Source organism: Panthera pardus, unplaced genomic scaffold (assembly GCF_024362965.1).
Source record: "Panthera pardus isolate Hobbes unplaced genomic scaffold, ASM2436296v1 HiC_scaffold_3, whole genome shotgun sequence".
Classification (NCBI taxonomy): Eukaryota; Metazoa; Chordata; class Mammalia; order Carnivora; family Felidae; genus Panthera; species Panthera pardus.
In genome coordinates, this window is record NW_026526876.1 from 28678078 (window position 1) to 28700601 (window position 22524).

Genomic DNA, 22524 nt, shown 5'->3' on the forward strand with positions numbered 1-22524 from the left:
GTGGTTTGGATGGCTTGGAATTTGGGGCAATTAGAGCATATGTGAACATGCAACAACCATATGTCACAGGCCCCCAGTGATGTAACACCTCCTATTGAGAAGGGCAGACCTCCCTTCTAATTTTAGGTCTTCTTCCTCCCTGCCTTGGAGCCTGGGATGGTCAAGTAGCCCCTCTGGGTTACAGTTCCCTTGTCCTAAAATAATGCTAACGAGGGGCACCTGGGTGGCTCAGTAGGTTAGGTGTCCGACTCTTGACTTTGGCTCAGGTCATGACCTCATAGTTCATGGGATCTCACAGCGTTGGGCTCCGTGTTCTGGCAGCTCAGAGCCTGCTCAGAATTCTCCTCTCTCTACCCCTCCCCTGCTAGCTCACACTCTCTCAAAAATAATAAAAATAAACTTAAAAAAATAAAAGATAATATAATCTACCTCACTATTGCTGTAATAACTAAAGGAAGTAATACACCGACCAGCACCTAGCTATAGTAGGCTCCAAATTACTGTTAGTTTCTCTCCTGCACCGCGCCAATGGTCCTAGTAAGCCCTTGAATATTATATGAAAGGTTAGGTTCCCCATGCGTGAAACATCCCATGAGGCTCATATAATCCTCCACCTATACCTGGAAGACATCTTCTGTTATCCTGAGATTCACTGAGAATTTATCCCAATTTTCTAGTATATATTCAGCTTTCCATTATATAAGGATAAGGCCTCCTTGTCTTCCCCCAATTTTTTTCCTCACTAGTCTCTCTTTCATTCTTTCTCTCACATTCTCAAGTGGTTTGTATAAATTGGAGTAGGAGCCAGATGTTTGAATCGCATCTGTGAGAAATTTGAAGCCAATGTGACAGAGAGGTAATATATAGAAAGCTCTTACAAATCAATAAGAAAACCCGAGTACCCGATAGGAAAATGGGACGAGGCGTACCAGACAATTACACAGAAGAAATGCAGGCAGCTAATAAACATGTGGAAGAAAACAACAAGTTGAACCTAAGTAATAAATGTAAATTTGCACAAGATCGATTTGGCCCATGAAATTGGCTAAGGTTTTAACAATAATACCCAATACTGATAGTGAAACGAATAACATTTCCTGCGCACTGTTGTGTCAATGTCATGCCAAGCCCTTGGCAAGAGTTGCTGGTGACACAGCTATACGAGATGCTTTCATTTCGTACCTGTAGGGTAATTTGGTACAAACTGGAATTTGGCAACATGTGTGAAAAGTCTTTAGAAGGGTCATACCTTTTGACCTAGCAATCCCATGCCCGCGAATCTGTTCTAAGAAGACACGTAGTCAAAGACGTACGAGCAAGGACATTTATCATGGTGTAATCTGTAATACCAAAATCCGTGAAACCACTTATATACCCAAGAATAGGAGAAGAGTTAAACAAATTATGATACGTTTATATAATGTATCTTTTTTTTAATGTTTTTATTTATTTTTGAGACAGAGAGAGACAGAGCATGAGCAGGGGAGGGGCAGAGAGAGAGGGAGACACAGAATCGGAAGCAGGCTCCAAGCTGAACTGTCGGCACAGAGCCCGATGCGGGGCTCAAACTCACAGACTGTGAGATCATGACCTGAGCCGAAGTCGGACGCTTAACCGACTGAGCCACCCAGGCGCCCCTGTATATCTTAACCTGTCCTTAATATAATGCTCTTAAAGAATAATTGAACTTCTGGCAGGAGATAATGCTCACAAGAAAAAAATTAGGGAAAGAAAGCAGGGCATAAAGTTTTATGTACCCGAATATTCCAGTATTGACTTTTTTGAAAAAAAGTATTTCTAGGTAAGAGCACTGACTTATAAATTCAAATGACTTCAGGGAACCCATGGAAATGGCAGGAGAAACACGTAACCGAGGCTGTGGGGACTGAGGTAAACCAGAACGTACAAGCTCCACCTAAAGGCAGTTAACTCAGTGTTCAGAGGCCGAGCCAAACCACTATTGCAGGATGAAAATGGCCCAGGGGTCTTGCGTTTGCAACCCACCCCTGAATTCCAGAACAGGAACAAGGGCAGTCTGAGTCTTAGATTATGGGGATTTTTATTTCTTCTTCATCCTCTTCTGAAAGTTCCAAATTTTCTCCAAATGAACATCAACTACTTGTATAATCAGAGGAAAACAGGTAAAAGTATATGGTTCCTACATTAGGACTGGTTGGTCAAGCACATGAAGAAATCTAGACCAAAGACAGAGAGGATGGATGCTTTTTCTGGTTTCATCTTGTTGCACCTGGAACATTCAGTGGCACCTGGTTGAACTTCTGGAAATGGGAGCCCCTCCCTTCTGAGCTGGAGTCCACACAGGGCCCAAGAGGCGTTCGGCAGAATCTGTAGGGCCTGGTCTATGAATAGCGCATCCTGGCATACCAAATGGGGTGTTTATTCCCAGCCCGCGCACTATGAAGTCTGCTCCCTATCTGATAGACACAAGAAATAGGGTTAAAATAGTGGAAATATAGAATGGCACAGTCTGCCACCTTTAGGGGAAACACACCAAGGAAACGCTGATTGAACCTTTAAAGAGGAAGGCAGTGGTGGTGACAAGGAGAGTGAAGACGCGTTCCCTGGGGTGTTTTGGGATACACAGGAGCTGCCTTGCAGCATTCAGAAGCCAGTGTTGCTGGGCGACAGCTCTCTGGCTTCCTTGAAATAAGCTTGTGGTTCCTGTTGAGTGTCCAGTTCTGATTTGCAAAAGTTGTCCTGGCCGATCATTTTGCTCAGGTGTCTCCTGAAGCCCAGACTGAACTGGCTCAGGGCAGAGGGACAGCTGTGTGTTCAGGGACAGACCGGAAGATTCAGGTTCCAGCAACTTGTTAGCTAATCTCCACGGTGCTTCATTGGATTCAAAATGAAAAGCAATCGACCGGAGCCTGCATTTCTGAATCTTCTGTATCACTTTTTTTTTTTCTCAAAAAAAAAAAAAAAAAAAAAAAAAATCAAGAGAATTCAGTTGGTCACTTAGAAGAATTTGTCCCCCCAAACGGGATCTGAGTGGGCATACCAGCTCTACTCCTAATACACATACAGCCAGATGCTCAGAGCTTCCTGGAATCGCTGATATATCTCTTATTGGGGTTTATAAAACCCGCGAGGGGCCTGATTGGGAGAGCTTAACTGATTTCTAGAAGAGCTGATGAGTAAAAATTCACACTGCGTCGCTGAGTGTCCCATGCAGTTAACAATAAAAGAGGCTTAGAGAGTATTAGGACTTTAGAAGCTGGTGCTCCCAGGAGGCCCTCAATTAAAGTGAGTCAGTATTGACTTGGCCCTTGGCTGGGACGGAGGCTCTGCGGATTTGCATTTCACTTGCCTGAGCTATTACCACACAGGCCTTTCCAAACCCGTGGAGTCCTGTCCACTCTAGGGGGCGAACGGCTCTGGAAAGTAAATGATAAGGACCAGATCCTGCAGGATAGCACAGGGGAGGTGGGGGGGTGGGGCCGGGAGGAGGCTGATGCCAGGAGGAAACCAAGAGAAGTGGGATCAGAGAAGTAAGTACTTTCAGTGTCCTATCTGCACTGAGAGGGTTAAAAAAAAAAAAAAAATCCTGAACAGTACATGCACATCACAATGAATTAAACGGATACTCATTTTCACAAGGAAATTGGAAGTCCAGCCATTTTCTTAAGGGGCACACAGGGTCGGGGTTAAGAACACAAACCATAGTGTCAGGCGGGCTTGAGTTTGAATGATCACACCCTGACTTCCTAGAAATGTGACCTTGGGTAAGTTTTGTGACCTAAGCCTTGGTGCCCTCAATCATAAAGTGGTGTCATTGTGGCACCTATTTCCTAGGATTCTGAGGCAAAATGTGTGTATGTAATAAAGTTAGTATGGTGCCTGGCCCATTCAGTATAAGCCCGCAGTAAGGTATGCTTAGTCGTTATTTTTGTAAGGCAAGTTTTGACCAAGTGACTTCACCACTAGAAACTGCTACCCATTTGGGCACTCTGCCTCCTCTTCTCCATACATCTCTTCATAATTTAGAATCAGGGGGCGGGGGAGGAATTCTATTATTACTCGAGGTTACAAATCGACTGGGAGCTAGTGACAAAGAGAAGGTAATGATGTCATGAGAGAGTTGTAATTTTTATTGCACTAAGCACTAAATGTAACCCAAGTCATCAGGGTAACTGGACACCAGCTTCTAGAGCCTTCCTCCCAATCTGCCCAGGTAGATTATATTTTCTCAAGATTTTTTAAAGCTGTGTGTGGTGCAGGAGTGTCATAAATGCGTGTTGAATGAATCCAGATGAAAAGGCACTGGTGGTTTTTGTAGAAGCCATTCCTGGAGTGCTGGTTTTCCTTATCCACAAACACTGTTATGAAAACTAGCATTTGAGAGATTTCCCCGTAATCGGCCCTGACTGACCTGGGCTGGACAGTCTTCCCAAAGCTTCCACAAAAAAAAGACCTGTATCCTCAGGGTCACCCTGTCGCCCCAGAACCAGCCCGAGCTCCACAAAATGTACAAAGAAGACTCCAGAAGCATAAAATGAAGCTACCTCTACTGTCCTGCTTCTGTACCTCCGGCCGTTTTAACCATGCAGATTTCCTTCTCTAGGCTTGCTTGTTTCCTTGAGGGACTCTCACTCTTAGTGTTCGAGCTCTTTCATCCATGAGTACCTATAGAAGAATGATAAACTTGTCTTTTCTCCATGCAGATCCAATAGTTCAACAAGAGGGCCCAGTGTGGGCCAGTGGCACCAAGCTGAAGAGGCCAACTCGAGAGAGAAGACACTTAGTCCCATCTTCACAGCTAATGACTATGACTGAGAATACCTCTGAGAGAGCCAAAAAAGGAGACTCAAGTGTTCTTTCTCAGAATGAGCCGCATTCAGGCCTATCTCAGGCCTTCCTAGGAACAAACAGCCCTCAAGTGTCGAGTGAGTCCTTGGGGCCACCACTCCTAACCACCACCGTGGGAGGGTCAAGAAGGGCACCATTTAGGTTCAGAGATGAAGATTTTTATTCCATTTTATCATTAAACCCTGGAGAAGAAAATGATGACACTGAGGAGGAGACCCTCATAGAGGAAGAACTTTTGTTGGTTGGTATGCACCGGCCTCGTTCTCCTCCCAGTCATAAGAGAAGTCGATTTCTTGGGACGTCGGCCACTCAGGCCAAAAGTAAAAATTTTGAAGAAGGTCCTGAAAATTGCAGAGCAAATTCGGTAAGAAGAACTGAGTCCAGTCGTGGCTCATTAAGAATGAGCAATGCAATGGAACCAGTGACAGAGCAGCTTCCTGTGGGGCCAAGGGTGTTTCAAGACCTCAAGCCACCTGGTGGAGGTTCTCCTAATGGGAATGACAGTGGTGACAGTGAACATGAGAAAAGCACCTTTCCTTCATGGGACACCAAATCCACAGCTAGTCTAGATGATGACCTCAATGCTGAAAATGGATTTAGAGACTGTACCTCCACGGAAGACAGGCCTGGTATCCATGATTATGAAAGAGATTGGCATGCCTACTTAAGCAGTTCTAGTAATTCTCTTGACTGTTTTCTTTCTGGTAGACCAACAGCTCCAAGATCACCAGTGAGTTTATCTTATAACACTCCTGGATCACTAATGCATTCTGCCACGAGAGATGATATTCCAGTAGACTTGTCGACGTCGTCTACATTTATTCACAGTTCAGACTCAGAGGGAAATTCAAGGTTTAATGTTCGCCGACCATTGTCCCCTATTAGAAATAGGAATCCACTCGCCAGTGCTGAGAACCACGGTTATTTTCCAGTAAATAGTGCACATGAATTTGATGTCAGGGGAGCAGAAGATATTCCTTTAACGAACCCATCCCAGGGGGCTCTAGAATATACGGAAGAGCTCTTACTAAATCCTCAAAGCAACTTGTCCTTGGGGGAGTCTTCTAGCTCCTCACCATCCAGAATGAACTTACAAGGCCATTTGCACGTGCCTGGGTCCCTGCAAGAAAATACGCCTTTTACTTTCTTCGCTGTCTCTGATTTCCCAAATCAAAGTGATAACGGGAACAGAATGGCAGCCTCTGCTTTCACAGATGAAAAGGAAGCCAATAAGATAAAGGCAGACTCTGAGAAACTCAAGAAACTGCAAGAAAGGTGAGGAATTTTCATAATGATATGCATATACTTTTTTATTCCATTTTTCCAGGTAGAAATAAGCACTGCCTTCATTAGAGCATCATGGGAATTTTAAATCCTAAGTAGGCCCTTCCTTGACATTTTAATGATTGCTTTTATCGACAACATTATCTATTTTGTTGCTCTTAAAATGCGTGTATCTATGAGGAAAATTTTGGTGTTCCAGCTCAATCTCTCCAGTATTCCCCAAATGTTTTTTTTCCCCAAATACCATAACTTTAAGGAAGGCAAGTTTGCTAGACATAAGGGATTTTTGACTGCTACATAGGGCTAGCTCTTCTCATGGGCAATTAGGAACCAGGATCTTTTACGAAAAGGTTGCTATCTCCCCAGAGAGTGAGCCACTCCACACTTGAAGTTCACCAGCTCTCCCTCATGGGACTTTGTGCAAATCCAGCCAACAGTTCTAGAATTTGAATCTTTCCAACCAAAAGGCCTGTCCCAAACCGTTACCATGGTTACCTCGATTCTCCGAAGGGCTACGCTGGGGTAACCACAGCTTCCATTTTATGTGTTCTTTCTCACGCATGAGAGAGAAACAGGTCTTTTTTCTGGATTGCCCTTTCCTTTGATCTTCCCTGTCTTGTAAGATGATGTGGGGATATTTCACAACATCCACAATATATGAAATTTGATACTTTTTAAAGCCATCATTAGACGCCGTGTCAGGATTCTGTTTCCTTTACATAGGTGTTACCACACCCTGATGTTGGCTTACTGATCAGGAAACGCATTCTGTGAATGCAAGCCGCCTTTGTGTACGTTAGTATGGCTCATTTCAGCTGTTAGTTATCTATTGATATTCATTGTAAGTGGGGAAATTCTAAGGCAATGAATTAGAATGCAGAGGGTAAGAGAGGACACAGGACACACACCTACTACTCCTTGAGGTCTGTTATCCAACTCCAGGAGTTAAGTCACTCTCCTATTAGTACCTTTTCCTTTCCATATTTATTTATTTTTTTAATATTTATTTATTTATTTATTTTTGAGAGACAGAGCATGAGCAGGGGAGGGGCTGAGAGAGAAGGAGACACAGAATCCAGGCTCTGAGCCGTCAGCCCAGAGCCCGACGGGGGGCTCGAACTCACAAACCACGAGATCATGACCTGAGCCAAAGTTGGACACTTAACCGACCTAAGCCACCCAGGCACCCCAATTTTCCTTTCCCTATTATACGAGCTACCAGCAGACCGACTCATGGTTAAGGGCCAAAAGGCCTCACACTCACCCATCTACACCTGTCCAAAAATACAGCTTCAGACCCACTTGTCAGGAGTCTGGTCTTCCACCATCCCAAAGTGATGCCTTGGAGCTAAAAATGATTTCTTTTAAAAATACATCCACGTCTCGGCATGGCAATGCATTAAACAGCTATGAGTTATGTACTTCGCCTATCAGACACCCTTTTTCTTTCTGTATGTAATAAACCTTATGCTTTTCTGTTTATCTCAAAAATGTTCATTCTAGGAAGTATGAAAAATATAAACTTAAAAGAAAAATCACCTGTAATCCTATAATCCAGAGATAAGCACTATAAAATAACTTTGCTTCCCATCTTTTATCTTTGCATATAAATGCAATTTTTAGTAAGCATTGGCTCATATTTTATAATATGCCTCATTTAAATATTTCAAGCCCATTTCTCAATGCCACTTATACTCTTTAAAAATTTTTCCCTTAGTTACTTTAATGCATACAAATAATTAGAGAATTCGAAATAAGGCAAAACCCAGATATCCCTGTGCCTACCTTCCAGCTAATAGAACTCTACTGGAGCCCTTGAGCCCCTCACCCACCCTATCTCATCTACCCCCTCCCAGTATCCTTTCTGCCCCCAGGAAACCATTCTTGCATTGTATTTCTCATTCCTTTGATTTATGTATGTATGTATGTATGTATGTATGTATGTATGTAATCTCTACACCCAACATGGGGCTTGAACTCACAACCCTGAGACCAAGAGCCGCATACTCCTCTGACTGAGCCAGCCAGGGCCCCCTCTTGATGTCTTTTAATGAAAATAAATTTTTAATTTTAATGGAGTCAAATATATCCATCTTTATGGATTGTGATTTGTATCTTGTTATCTTGATGAAGAAATCCTTTACTAACTGAAGGCCATTAACATGTTCTATCTATTTGGGGCACCTGGGTGGCTCAATAGGTTGAGTGACTTTGACTCAGATCATGATCTTGTGGTTCATGAGTTCGAGCCCCACATTGGGCTCTGGAGCTCAGAGCCTGGAGCCCGCTTCGGATCCTGTGTCTTCCTCTCTCTGCCCCCCTCCCACTCACGCTCTGTCTCTCTCTCTTTCTCAAAAATAAATAAACATTTTTTAAAAATTGTTTTAAAGATATCCTTCCTATTTTTTTCTAAAGTCTGTACAGTTTCACTTTGAACACTTAGGACTTAGTGTGAAATGGATTTTGGTCTTAAATGTGAAGTAATGTTTAATATGTGATGTGAGGTATGCTTTGTGAATGCCCAACTGTCCCAAGATCTTTCCTTGCTCAACTGAAGGGACACCTCTGTCTTATAACTATAAATGTACGAGTCTGCTTCAGAGCTCTCTATTCTGGCCTGTTCCTTTCTGTTTTTCCCTAATCCAATACCACGTCACCTTAATGTCTGTAGCTTTTATAAGTTTTGGTAGCCAGTGGTGCCCTTTGGTAGGCCTCCCCACTTTGTTCCTTAAGAGTCCTGGGCTATACACGTTTCAGAATCAGCTTGTTGGGATTTTCACTGAAACTGCATTGAATCTGTAGATTATTCTGGGGAGAACTGACATCTTAGAGATACTGAGTCTTTAAAAAATATGAGTTATCTCCTCTTTTGTTTGTGCCCATAATAGAAAACTATAATTCGGTTCCTTTTCATGACTTCTGTTTCCTGGGGAGGAAGGTCTCTTCAGAAACTCAGCACACACTTCTATCTCCAGAGCAATGCCCATTTCTTCCTCTCCTTTGATTTGAGTCTCTAGCCAGTTTCCTTTCCTTGACCAGACAGTCCCCAGGCCATGAGGATTCTAAAGAACAAGCCATAGACTTCCTAAGGGCCTCCCAACATGAACATCAACCAGCTAGTCTTCACTCCCCGTCGATTAGACACAAACATATCTGCTTACATTTTCACTAATTCCATCTTTATCAGATCCCAGCAGCTTACATTCTGGAATGTTGGCAAAATTTCTTGGCAAGTGTTATGCTATTGGTGAATTCACACCCAGGTTCATTGGTTCATCACCATCCCAAATGACATCTAGCGAGGGGTCTCTATGTGCAAATACTTTGCCAGACTCTCGATGCACTTTGCAGAGCGGTGACACCGCCATCATGGCATCCAGGCTGCCCAAGACCCTGTTAGATAAGTAGTGGTGGTATTGGCACCACATGGCTTTATACGTGAGGAAACAGAGACCTGAGAAGCTTCGAGAACTGGTCCAGAGTCACCAAACCCACACGTTTCAGAGGCAAGCCTCAAACCCAGGCCCCCTGCCTGCAAATCCCACGTACTCAACAACAAGCCACACTGCCAACTCCCTCACAGTGGCCATGACAGGGGGAGGGGCGCCCAGCCCTTTCCATGGCTTTCCTCTGTAGCCCTGTCCCACGCCTCTAGATTTATGGAGGCACTGCTGGTTCTCCTGGTCAGCTCACACGTACCACTAGCTTCAGAGGAGCCTGACACAAGACTTTGTGCACCTGCTATCAGTAACCCGGAAGAAGTTTCAGCAGGGTGGGAGGGAGCAGGGGGTGGGCCTGGGGAGCCCTGGGGGGGGGGGCTCCCCCTTGAACATCCCGGGACGTGGTATTTGTAGTTTGTAGACACTGCAACTGTGCAGACCCCTGCTCACCAGGGCTTGTTTTCCATTTAGTCTCCTGGAGGAGGACTCAGAGGAGGAGGGAGACTTGTGTCGCATCTGTCAGATAGCCGGGGGTTCCCCAACCAACCCCCTCCTGGAGCCTTGCGGCTGTGTGGGAAGCCTGCGGTTTGTTCATCAGGAGTGCCTGAAAAAGTGGCTGAAAGTGAAAATAACATCAGGTGGGTGGGGAAGGAGAAGCGGAAAACGTGAGCCAACATATAATTAATATGAGACACCACCGTGCGGGACTCCGAGCCTGGACAACTGTCCCCTCTCCTCCTAAGCAGTAGCCAGAAGAACCATGGCCCCTGACCCCAGGACTCTTGCTCACAGCGCTGATGGATAGTAGCGGGTCTAAATGCTGCCTTTAAATTATGGGAGGGAAATGAATTTGTTTTCCAAGTCTGAGAGAAGAATCTTGGCGATGCTATTAAATCCTACCCCGCTTGAGCCTGAGCAGAGATGCTAAGATTCCCTCCCAGGAGGAAGGAAACTGAAATAGGTCAGTGGTTGCACCTCAGCAAAAGCACACAGCAGCCATGCCTGCTAATAGACACCTGGCAAAAGCAGTTCTGCTTCCTTTTATTTGCGGGGGAAGGAGGGTGTCACCTAAGAAACTGAGCAAAGCTGTGTTTTGGCAGTAGGGGCAGGGAAAGAGCGCTGATCTAATTTTCTAGAACCGTATTAGGTAAAGAGATTTCCGCGTGCTGGCTTTGTCAGCTCTGTCTTTTGCAGATCTTGTAACTGAATGTGAAGCCCTTTCTCAACTCCCTGGGGAGGTTATAACCTAAATACGGCCACATGGGGAGGTCAGCTGTGGTTTTCTTGGCAGAAAACAGGGGGTTTCTTTAAAACATGGTTTGAGGAAGAAGGGCAACTTGAATAACAACAACCAAAAACAAACAAACAAACCAAAACAAAATAAACAAACAAAAACAAACAAAAAACCCAAAACAGGAAACGGCAATGCAAAGAACCCATTACAAAATAGCTGCTATGTCTTTCAGAGACAACTCCCTGAAAACCTTTTACCCCATAGCTGGATCCTAGTTCTCTTCTCTTCCGTGTTTTCCTCCTTGGTTATCACTCTTTCAGGCAGCCTGGGAGACTTAAGAGCTTTATCCTGTCCCCATAGGGAGTGGCCACGTCCCCTCCAGAGAAAGAGGCAGGAACCGTGGGCCGATCACATTAACCGTCTCCTCCCTGATCCCCTGTCCACCTTCTGCATTTTCCCGAGCAAGGGAAACAAACCTGGGCCCATCATCCAAGCTGCTTAAACACATCTCCACGTAGCGAGCTTGGTACTCAGTCCTTCAGACGGGGAGGAAACGGGGATCTTGGCCGCTAATGACCCTGTCATGCAGTGTTTTATCTTACCACAAATTTGGGCCAATTAAACATCTAGCACAGGAAAAGATCACTCATGAAATGTGCAAGGAAAGCGCTGCTAACTGCTTGTAAAACGCCAGCATCAGTAGGGGTGTGTTGAGCGCCATCAAGATCAGAGGCACATGGGACACTCAGTAGCCTAAAGCACTACCGAGAGGCCCTAAAAAAAAAAATCAAGCAAACAAAATGCAGACACGGGATCACCATTCATCCTTGTCTTTTGACGTTCTCTACCATTTACTATTTCTTTACGTCCCCATTGAGGCAGAGTAGAACTGGGGTATAAAACTGCACCAACCCTACCTTTCCCAAATAAATGCAGGTAACTAACCAGGCCTCTAGTTTCTAATGCATAAAAATAAACACCAGGACATCATTAGCAAAACTGCAGCACCTACGTGCCGGGAAAAGACGCTGGGCATAGCGTTTGCCTCAACACAGCACAGTTCTGCATCTTCCATTTTTGCTTTGGGGACCAGGATAAGCGGAGAAAAAATGCTGATCTAGAATGCATGTTAAAAAAAAAAAAAAATTAAAAAAACCAACAACCCCACAGCAACAAAGGAAGGCTTCTCATGTTTCTTTTCCCAGATGAGGCTGAGCTCAGTCTCAGGGGCTGGCCGGAGATACTGCTGTGCTAGTTCCCATACGTGGCCCCCGGCTCCCTCACCCCCTCAGGAGGGAAGTCACCTGGGTGAGAGTAAAGGCAGATTTTTAGGCCACAGACTGAGAATAGCTTCTGCCATCAATGTGGTCCTCATTTATTTGCTTGGACCTGTGTTATGTCTGTCAGAAAAACAACAACAACAAAAACAACAACATAGGCCAATCTTCACTCTTTTGGCAAACACCTATGTTACAGATTCTCTGCCTCCATGTAGCAACTCCAATTTTATGAAGCAGTGTGTTTATATTTAAACAGAAAGCAAGGCCTATTATTTAAAAGTCACGAGAATTTCACGTATACAAAGCTTGCGTGCATAATAATGAAAACGATTACGAAGGAAATTTTCCAGATCTCAGATTCAAGGTCCTTTTCTACAGACAATGGCTGGCTTTAAAAAGGTCACTGAAACTCAGAATTCATAACAGACACAAGTTCACTCCCAAAATGTCAGCACAGAGAGACCCAGGGCTACATGTAACAAAGAATTCTTTAATTTCAGGAGCGGATCTAGGTGCCGCAAAGACCTGCGAAATGTGTAAGCAAGACCTGCTGGTCGATCTGGATGATTTTAACGTGACTGACTTCTACCACAAACACCAGCAATCCCGGGTAAGAGACGCTCACGCCAATCTGCTTCCACGGGTCAAAGTCAGTTAGAGGCGGCGCATGGTAGGAAGACATGCTTTCCCTGATAAAGGGACGGTATTAGGCCTGTGCATGGCGTGAGTCTGGGAATGCTCCCCCCCCCCCCCCCACTCGCGGCTCCAAGAAGGTCTGCTACTAAATCAGACCATCGGGAGGGTTCAAAGTCTTGGTCACCTGGGGTTGAGGTCCCGCTGTTGTCAGGTGCAAAAGTAGGAAGCCAGAGTAGCCGACTGGACACAGAAACAGGAATACTCTGGCAAGCTCCATGCCCCGATTTGCTGAAGTAATTTAAATTTAATAGCGACAAGGAAAAAAAAAATCAGGGTCTTGGAAAAAATGGTCCCTAATTTACATAGCAAGTAACTCTAGGGTCATAAGAAACTGCTTTACTGTTTATTAACAGGTAGTAAGCACCTAGTGTGTGCTTTTTAACACCCGGTGAATTAATTCTCCTGGGGCATTTGGGTTGCAATTCTAATACTGTGAAAAAGCTAGCGGGGCGCCTGGGTGGCTCAGTCGGTTAAGCGGCCGACTTCGGCTCAGGTTGTGATCTCACGGTCCGTGAGTTCGAGCCCTGCATCAGGCTCTGTGCTGACAGCTCAGAGCCTGCAGCCTGCTTCTGTTTCCGTGTCTCCCTCTCTCTCTGCCCCTCCCCCATTCGCGCTCTGTCTCTCTCTGCCTTTCAAAAATGAATAAATGTTAAAAAATTAAAAAAAAAGAAAGAAAGAAAAAGCTAGGTAACCTTATGTGGGAAGGTGATCCGTGCTCAGAATAATAGTTAATTGTTCAGTTCTCAGGCAAACGATCTTTTTCTTTAGAACTACACTGTCCAATATGGCAGCCACAAGCCACATGTGGCTAATGAACAAGTAGCTACTGCCACTCAAGATGTGCTACGTGAGGGGCACCTGGGTGGCTCAGTCGGTTGAGATCTGACTCTTGATTTCGGCTCAGGTCATGATCCCAGGGTTATGAGATCGAGCTCTACGTAGGGCTTCACGCTAGCCTCCCTGAGATTGTCTCTCTCTCTCTCTTTCTCTCTCTCCCTCTGCCCCTCCCTTGCTCCACCCCTCTCTAAAATTAAAAAAAAAAAAAAATTAAAAAGAAAGATGTGCTGTGTCAAATGCACACGGAATTTCAAAGACTCAGTATTAAAAAAGGCAAAATAGGGGCACCTGGGAGGCTCAGTCGGTTAAGCGTCCGACTTCAGCTCAGGTCACAATCTCACGATCCGTGAGTTCAAGCCCCGCGTCGGGCTCTAGGCTGATGATGGCCCAGAGCCTGGAGCCTGCTTCCGATTCTGTGTCTCCCTCTCTCTCTGATCCTCCCCCCATTCATGCTCTGTCTCTCTCTGTCTCAAAAATAAATAAACGTTAAAAAAAAAAAAATTAAAAAAAAAAAAATAAATAAATAAAAAAGGCAAAATATCACATAAATAATTTTATATTAATTAAATGTTGAAATAATATTTTGAATATACGGGGCTAAATAAAACATACTATTAAAATTAATTTCACCAGTGTCTTTTCACTTCTTTAATGTGGCTACTGGGAAGAATCAAGTTACATACCGGGGTTGCATCTGTGACTCACATTGTATTTCCATCGGGTGATGTTTATCTACAAGGTGCCTTGCATGTAATAAGCAGTCAATAAGTATTTATCAAATGAAAATAGTCATCATTACCATTATGATTTAACATGATTAGGGGAAAAAAAAGGGATTAATAACCGTAACTGTAAAGCACATTACTTTAAAACTATAAAATCATTGTTAGTAACTAAAATGTCATTCTTCAGAGGAGTCCCTTTGACTTTTAAATCATTAGCCTGTGCCCAGACCTTTTTGTTTGTTTGTTTGTTTGTTTGTTTTTTGGAAAAAAGCACAGCTGAGTCAAAATGCTGCATCTGAGTCTAGGCAATTGTTTAGTTACCTTTTTTAAAACCCTAAGGCTTCGAGACAGAAGGACAAACTATTGATAAGAAGGAAATATTTGAATAGCACAACCAAGAAGTTTCTTGGAAAACTTGGAAAAAAGGAAGAAAGAATTTCCTGAGAAATAAATGTATTTTGAGTCCATCCTTTCTGAGGCCTGAGGGTCTTGAATCACTCGGTCACAAACCCCAGGCACTGAGATGAGAAACAGAAGTGATTGTGGAACCACACTATTGAAGGGAACCAGGGCCCGTGAGCGCCTGAGATCAGGATGCCAGCCAGGGTGCAGAAGGTTCCACGTGGTCATCTTGGAGGATTATTTCTGGAAATGGAACCTGTGGGACTTCCTGAGAAGGACATGTCCAGACAAGGCCAGGTTATGTGGAATGCTACCAGAACGGTCTGCAGACATCACACAGTGCAGCCCAAGGGATTGCCTTGTCTGGTAAAGACCCCTGTTGGTTCCAAGTATTTCTGCATCGTTCACCCTCTGCAAAGCACCTACCACCACCGTGCGCTGTTGGTTTACCGTTGGTATTTGTAGAATTCACTCACTCACAGCAGACTTTTCAAGTTGTAGTAAAATGTTTGCCCTCACGTAGCCAGAGGCAGCCTACCCCACCGAAGAGCACACCAGCTTTGATGAAGCTGTGAACCTAAATCCCTATTCCCCTCCCCAAAGTTGCTGTGTGACCTCGGGGAAACTACACAAGCTCTCGGGATCTCAGTTCTCTCATCTGTAGGAAGGAGGAGATAGTTCCTACCCCGCAGGATGGGAGGTAGGAAAAGACTTGAGGATAACCCCTAATCCAGGACCTGTGCAGAGAAGGCGCTCAGGAAATGAGATCCACTGTGTTACAGCCCCAGAGATGCCCAACCTCTCTGGACTCGAGGGAGGCAGCTAAGCACGCCAGGACAAGGCTAGAGTCCATCACTGAAAAAAGCCAACCAGCCCATGCAGGGGTCATACCCGTAACCTTGGCTTCACTGCATCCTACCAGTGGAGAGAAGCATCTACAAGCATGTCCTAACCAGAACCGTGGAAGTCACTGTGTTAGCCAGAATCTTGGTGGAAGAGATCGAGGCACCCTCAACAGGGGTGAGTAAGGAGAGCTGACCTAAGAGCAGAAATGTGCAGGAAAAGAAACCAACAAGGTAGGATGAAGTATCCTGAGACTGGCATCGTGACCATTCCTAGGCCTCAAGTGACAAGGGGAGGGTGCAACCACCAGGATCAGGAGACCTGTAGGTATAGGAGAGAGAGTCCGCAATGGCCTGTGACCGTCAGTAACGGAAAGCAGCCACTGCCACACCACTCTCCAGCAGAGAGGGAACAAGAAGAATAACCACCTGGCCTCCCTCTCCTCCCGCCCTCTGGTCCCCTGCCAGGGCCTCCCATTGGCCAAACCCAACGGGAAGCCAGAGAACAAGGGGGTCTAGTTAATGCGATCCATTGAGATCGGCGTGTAGGTCACAGCACAGGGTGGAAACTGAATCTGGAGGGGAAAGCAGAAAATACCCAGCACAGTGATTACTCTACATGGAAGCAGAAAAGAGTTTAAATGAGTTTCAGCAAGAACCTGACAGGCCATCAAAGCCTTTTGAAAATGCCCTTCATTATAACCACAGGTGGAAACTAGACTGACAGACCCACCCTGGTGGGTGAACAACAGTCCCAAGAACCAACGCGCAGTATTCACCTGCAGGTGGAAAACAGTTGCGGGCTCACACTTTCGCAATGGTTCTGACTGCTCTGATGGACCCTCGTGGATTTAATGGAGTCTGTTTGCCAACAGTCTGAGTTAAACTTGAGACAGTAGGGAAGCATGACTTAGACAAGTTCAGAAACTCCGTGGACCAAGGCGGAAGAAACTATTGTTGAACAGAAAGATATGGAGGATATAATATGCTCTCGGCTCGTCCCCAGCCGGGGAGGCCCCTTGGCCTGGCCTTGGAGTTGTTATGTCTACACGGGCTCCTGAGGTCCAGGCCTTTCCCGACTCCCAAACGTTGGTGCTCTGGCCATCTTAGCCAATGCCCAGTGCCCTTCACTCCTGGCAAACAAGTTCCTTTGTTGAGACGTGAGGTAGCTGGTCCCCAAAACAGACATATACAAGGAAAAGATCAAAACCAGAAGAAGCCTAGAACTGACTTCAGCCCAGTCTGGGTCTCACTTGACCTCAACTAACTTGCTAACTCACTAATTAACAATTAACTTATTATCTTACGCATTTTTTCTTTAGGTGGTTTTGGGGTTTTTTTGTTTTTGTTTTTGTTTTTTTTTGCTTTTCCTCAATTATAAAATTCACAAACATGCAAAAATCCCCTATAATTAACATTTAGCTGCATGCCTTTTTATTTTCCTATTAAAGTATTTGTGTCTAGGCCGGGCCCCAGAGATTCTGATTTAATTGATCTGGGATGGGCCCAGGTATCAAATTTTTTTTTTTTTTGAAGTGTGGCAAAATACACATAACATAAAAGTTTAACTTTTAAAACACATATTGAGAGCCTATTGTATATCAGATGCTCTGCTGGAGACACCGAGGTGCCCAAGACCAACACAGTCACTTCCTTCTAACGGGAAGGGCATAGGGAGGGTAACCCTAGTGTGGGAGCATCACAACGAGGGATGTGCAGGCAGCTTGGGAACAGCCACAAAGAGGTCTGACTCGTTCTCAGGACCAGAGAAAGATTCCCTGAGGTAGAGACAGTTAAGACCAGGAAGGAAAAAGAGGAGTGAGCTCTCTATCCACGTGCCCTTGAAGGCAAAATCTGAGATATCAAAGAAAGACACCTGGCACAAGATCTGATCCCAGATCGCAGTCATGCCCACTGGGTGTCCAGTCAGCATTGTCTATGGCTTTGAGGGTGTGGAGGGGCTTAGACCAGTGTTTTCCTGGTTTGCTTCAATGCACCTGAGTAGGAGTAGAGTGAATGTTGCCCATGGGTTTTAACAGGGCATTGAAATGTGATTATGCCCCATCCCTCGGACACTGGGTGGTTCCTGTAGGCCCCGTACATCAAGGCTTGTTACTTGGCTTCTAGTGGCTGGATTAGGAGCTCCTACAGGCTGTGTGCAGAGTGGCCCCATGAAGCGGAAACAACTGCGGGGGCCCTAGGACCTGGACTCAGCACTTTGGGGCCGCTGGCACCTGGTGGCCCAATCATAGCTCAACCCTCCCACCCTCCTTACTCAAGGATGCCTGAAAAGGAAGCCCAAGAAGCATCCATTCGCTCTGTGGGTGCTGTCCAGGAAGGAGGAGTCCTGTGTGACGTTCCTCACCTGGGAAGTAGGCCTCAGATCTGGCTCTGGCTGGGGCACTCAGTGTTGGGGTGCAAGGAAGAACCCCCCAGATAGAGCTCGAACTAACATTCCAAACTCCAAGACGGGCCAGGAGAAAGCAGGCTGAAGCACAGTTTAGATCACAGATTGTACACTCAGACGCCATAGAGGCCAGGCCCATATTAAACGGTCGGAATCCTGCAGGCGTCATTATAATAAAGGGAGGTGGTCACCGAGGCACAATGGAGAGTACTGTCTCCAACTGGAGAAGTTCGTGTCTGTCTGCCCATCCTTCCTTTCCTTCGTTCCCTTTCTTTCCTTCCCTTCCTTCCGCCCTCCCTACTTCCCTTCCCTTCCTTCCTTCCTCCCCACCAGAGCACATCCCCAGACCACATTGTTGATCCATAGCTTAGAGCAGTGGTTCTCCAAGACGGGTGATCCCCAGTAGCATCAGCATCAATTAGGAACTTGTTAGAAATACACATTCTTTGGCTCTACCCACCAGACCCACTGAATCAGAATCTGGGGGAGGGGGAGAGGTGGTGCCCAGCAACTGCTTTTTTTTTTTTTTAAGTTTATTTATTTATTTTGAGAGAGAGAGCGAGAGAGCATGTGTACTGCATATGAGCAGAGGCAGGGGAGGGGCAGAGAAAGAGGGAGACAGAATCCCAGGCAGGCTCCATGCTATCAGCACGGAGCCTGATGCTAGGCTTGGGCTCAATCCGACGAACAATGAGATCTGGACCTGAGCTGAAATCAAGAGTCAGATGCTTAACCAACTGAACCACCCAGGTGACCCCCAGCAGCTATGTTTTAAAAGGCCCTTTCAGTAATTCTGATGCACATTCAAGTTGGGAGTGACTAGGGTCAAAAGACACGGCTAAATGGGCCACTGTCTGGTCCAAAATCATACATTTTTGTCATTCTTTCATCTGTACATATATTTATTGAGCACACACCAAATATCCAGGGCTAGGCACGAGCACAGGATCAAACAGGCACATGTGGTCCTTGCCCTGAGTCCTATCTTTCCTCTCTGCCTCTCATAGGATATTTTTTTTTTGCAAAATACCACATCCACTCGTATTAGCTCATTCTGCCAAAAACACCTTGGGGAAACAGGCAGGATAGAGGTTACTTCTCCCCTTTTTATAACTGGAGTCACTTGGGTCAGGCCCGGTTAAAACTCCGCCCAAAGTCTTAGCACTCGAAGGCCCCAGGCTGCCCGCTCTGGGGGCCCACGCCCACTGCATGATGGAGATGTGCTGCTGTCTTCTTTGCCCGGCTGCACAGGAGGGTCTCAGCGGGCCTCTGGCTGTCATTGCTCTGAAGCACAGGCCTGGCTTTGCTCCATCGCAGCCACGGACAGATGTCCTTGGACACACGCAGCCACCTAATCACCCTCACACCTAGGAGCATCTCTTGAACACATCTGAAGACTTGATAGGACATTCAGCCAGGCTGACTGCGTCTTTGAGTGGATTATATGGAGAATTTCCATAGGTAGCAAATCTCTTGGCCCAAATGAATATTAACAAAATGAAGGGGTGGGAGGGAGGTGGGAGAAAAGAAAGAAAAACATCTGGCAGGCAGCCTGAGTGCTTCGGGGCTCCTGTCCATGGCTTCATGAGCCTCCTCTCTTTCGAGCCTCCCTGCCCCCCACCCACCCACTGTCGACACTGCACATGGGTGTCAATGCCCCACCAGAATGGTTCGGGGAGGGAGGGTCAGGAGAGCTACAAAAATAACGCTCCAAAACCTAGCTCATTTTGCCCTTGCCGAACAAATGCCCTGGAACTCTCTGTGATAACAAGTCCCTCCCACTTGTGGCTCGGAGCCTGAGATGACTGAGTTCACTAGCAAACGCATGCTCTGATTGGTCAGCCCAGCCCCTCTGTGGTGCATCACCAGCTCTGCAAAGGGCGCACATCAAGGGGCCCCGGCCAGTGAGATTTATGGCGCCACGTGACAGGTTCCCTCCCACAGGCCAGAGAAGAGACACAATCTGCTAGAAGTGACTTTTCAAATTATCTGCAGAAAACATTAGTGGATATTTTCCCCATCTGCATGCCTCCGGGCCTTATTGAGTCATAAAAAGTAAATGATTTCCCTGAATGCTTTGACAAACCTGATCGTTCCAAGCCATTTTCTAGCTGATTGATTTGCCATTATGCATCGGAGTGTCTCTCAGCACAAAGGCTTACTGGCGAAGAGGGTGCTGGAGAGAAAACCAGCAGCAGCTCGCGGGAGGCCACCGCCAGCCAGCGATAGAAGCAAGCAAGGGAGAAGGCTCGGTGTGCAGGGAGGAGCCGAAGGGTGTGGGTTAGGAAGGCTTCCCGGAGGCGGTGGCTTGCGAGACAGACGACAAGGAGGCAGGTGGGAGGAGGCAATTAGGAAAAAAGTGAAAACAAGCAACTTCCTCTCTGCCCGCTCTAGGCCAAGGTCAGGAGAGCACAGAAAACACAACCAAAGGCTAAAAATAGGAGGCTAACTGCTAAGGACAGCTGAGCGGAAGGGCCTTGAGCCGTGACCTTGGGGCCAGTGGTCAAGATCCAGAGTTGGACCTGATCCAGAAGGAAGAGTGCACCGATCCTTGCTCAACCTGGGCACCTCTTCTGGCAGCTGTTTTGTTCTTCCTGAGCTACCCTTGATGCAATGGGAACAGGGAGATAGGCCCGGAAGGAAGGGAAAAGCACTGAGGTGGTCGCCGCGTCAGGTCTGAGCTTCAGTTATCCTAGGGAAACAGTCACACTTCTGACCTTTCCCCAGGGTGATGCAGAGGGCCATGTCCTCTGCTAGGGATTTTAGTCTCCCAGGGGCTTCCCGAGCTTGGTCTGGCCTTTCTCCATCCCCCACCCATGGGGATCTGATGGGAGGCCAGGCAGGGAAACAAAGCGGAGGGGGAGGAGTCGTTTCTAATGCCCCTAATTTATTGAAGGTCCAGGAAGGGTCCACAGGCCTTGTGGCATAGACCACCAAAGGCACTGAGGACAGAGGAGCTGTCCTCAGCCAGACAGCCAGACCCTCCCTGTGTACCTCCCTATGTTCCCAGCACCCGTGAGAAAAATAAAACACAACCCACCGCTGAGGAAAAGCAAAAACATTAACAAGTGCAAGATGCAGTGTACAAAATAAAGACTTAGGAATCAGAGAGTAAAGGAATGATCGGAACAAAAAGAGGTTCATCAGGAAGGCTTCTACAAGCAGGAGACATTGCGAAGGAAGTCCTGTGACAGGAGTGGGGGGGAGGGGAGGGGGGGAGGGGGGCACTCAAAACAGAAGAACAAACCAAGCCCACCGATGGAATGAGGAAGAGGGGAGCCAAGGCCCTGAGGTTCGCAGTCCATCTGGAACTCTACTGGGCACATGCTCAGCTTGCTCTCTAGGAGTTAATGGACCAGCCAGGGCTGGGGGCTTTAGGTGAGACCATCATTAAGCCCAATTATACAGAGAGAAACACACAGAACTAAGACCTGGGGCCTTTTCTCTGGACAAACAAGGGATCTTAGGAAAACAAAATGCCCGTGGCATCTGTGCTCCACATTCTCCCACAGAAAACTTTTCCTTCCTAAGATGCACATCTCACTGTGTTTACTCCTCCGCTCAGGTAGCGAGGTATACACACACAGCAGGACATCCAAACTCTTGGTTCGGCCTCATACCCTCCCACCTTCCCATCTCGCCAGCCCATGCCCAAACAGTTTTTCAGTCCAAGACAAACACCTTCCCCATACACTCCAGCCACACCAGTGCGTAGGGAATGTTACCCAATACGTGCTCTGCTCTCTCCGCCCCTGTGCCTTTGCTGGCATTCCATGCCTCTGTCTGAAAGGCCCTCACCAACCCTCAGAGCCCACCCAAGGTGCTCCCATCCGTTCGGGACCGTCCAAGGGGCCTTCCCCGTGTCCTAGTAAACTGGTCTCTCTTCCCCGTGCATCTCCAGTGTAGCACGTGACACTTGCAGCTGGTACTGGAACCGTCTCTGGACGAGGCTGTCCCACACCAGACGATGGGCTCCCAGCAGGACCTCATATTCCCCACAACGCCCAGCTCAAGGCTTTGACGTGTAACTGCTCAATAAACGTTCGAGGCATGGGGTTGAGCCTGGAACGCGGGGCTTTTTCAGGGCACCCTCCACTAAGCAGTAAAGAATTTCCAGCCTCTGCCCTGAGAGAGCAGTAAAGGATCCCCCCTCTCTTGCTCTGTTCTCTGATCCCCAAAGGCAGGCCTTGCCTTGGGGTTTGGGGTCTTGTCCCACTTCTTGTCACCCGGTGTCCTCACTACCCTCTGCCCTGTGATGTAGACCGTGAATAGTTTATAGATGCACTTAGGAGTCTCTTTTCCATATTTAGGCACAAAATGAGCTCATGAACTCAGGCTTGTACCTGGCGCTCCTGCTTCACCTCTATGAGCAGAGGTTTGCAGAACTCATGAGACGCAACTACAACCGAGTCATCAGAGAGAGGGTGAGTGTGGCTCCGACCCGGGCCGTCGGCAGCAGTCCCCCAAACCTTGCAGCGCTGGTTAATACGTGTGCAATCTGTTGAGGGCTTCACGGTCACTTGGTAGGATGTGGCACTGCCATCATTAGG

At 46.7% G+C, this 22524-nt stretch overlaps 1 protein-coding gene across 14 annotated transcripts in view; it reads left to right on the forward strand.

The window, feature by feature from the left end:
• Window positions 1-22524, forward strand: part of MARCHF10 (membrane associated ring-CH-type finger 10) — an 83282-nt gene that overhangs the window by 51690 nt on the left and 9068 nt on the right. For 9 of the 14 annotated variants that reach the window (XM_019466630.2, XM_019466620.2, XM_019466619.2 and 6 more), the window contains 4 exons: window positions 4683-6102; window positions 10023-10189; window positions 12566-12675; window positions 22285-22398. In XM_019466630.2, coding sequence (XP_019322175.2) covers window positions 4683-6102; window positions 10023-10189; window positions 12566-12675; window positions 22285-22398 — 1811 coding nt within the window. Of the gene's footprint in view, window positions 1-4682; window positions 6103-10022; window positions 10190-12565; window positions 12676-22284; window positions 22399-22524 lie in introns of those variants that run through there. The other 5 variants (XM_019466631.2, XM_019466629.2, XR_002085010.2 and 2 more) reach the window with 3 other exon arrangements.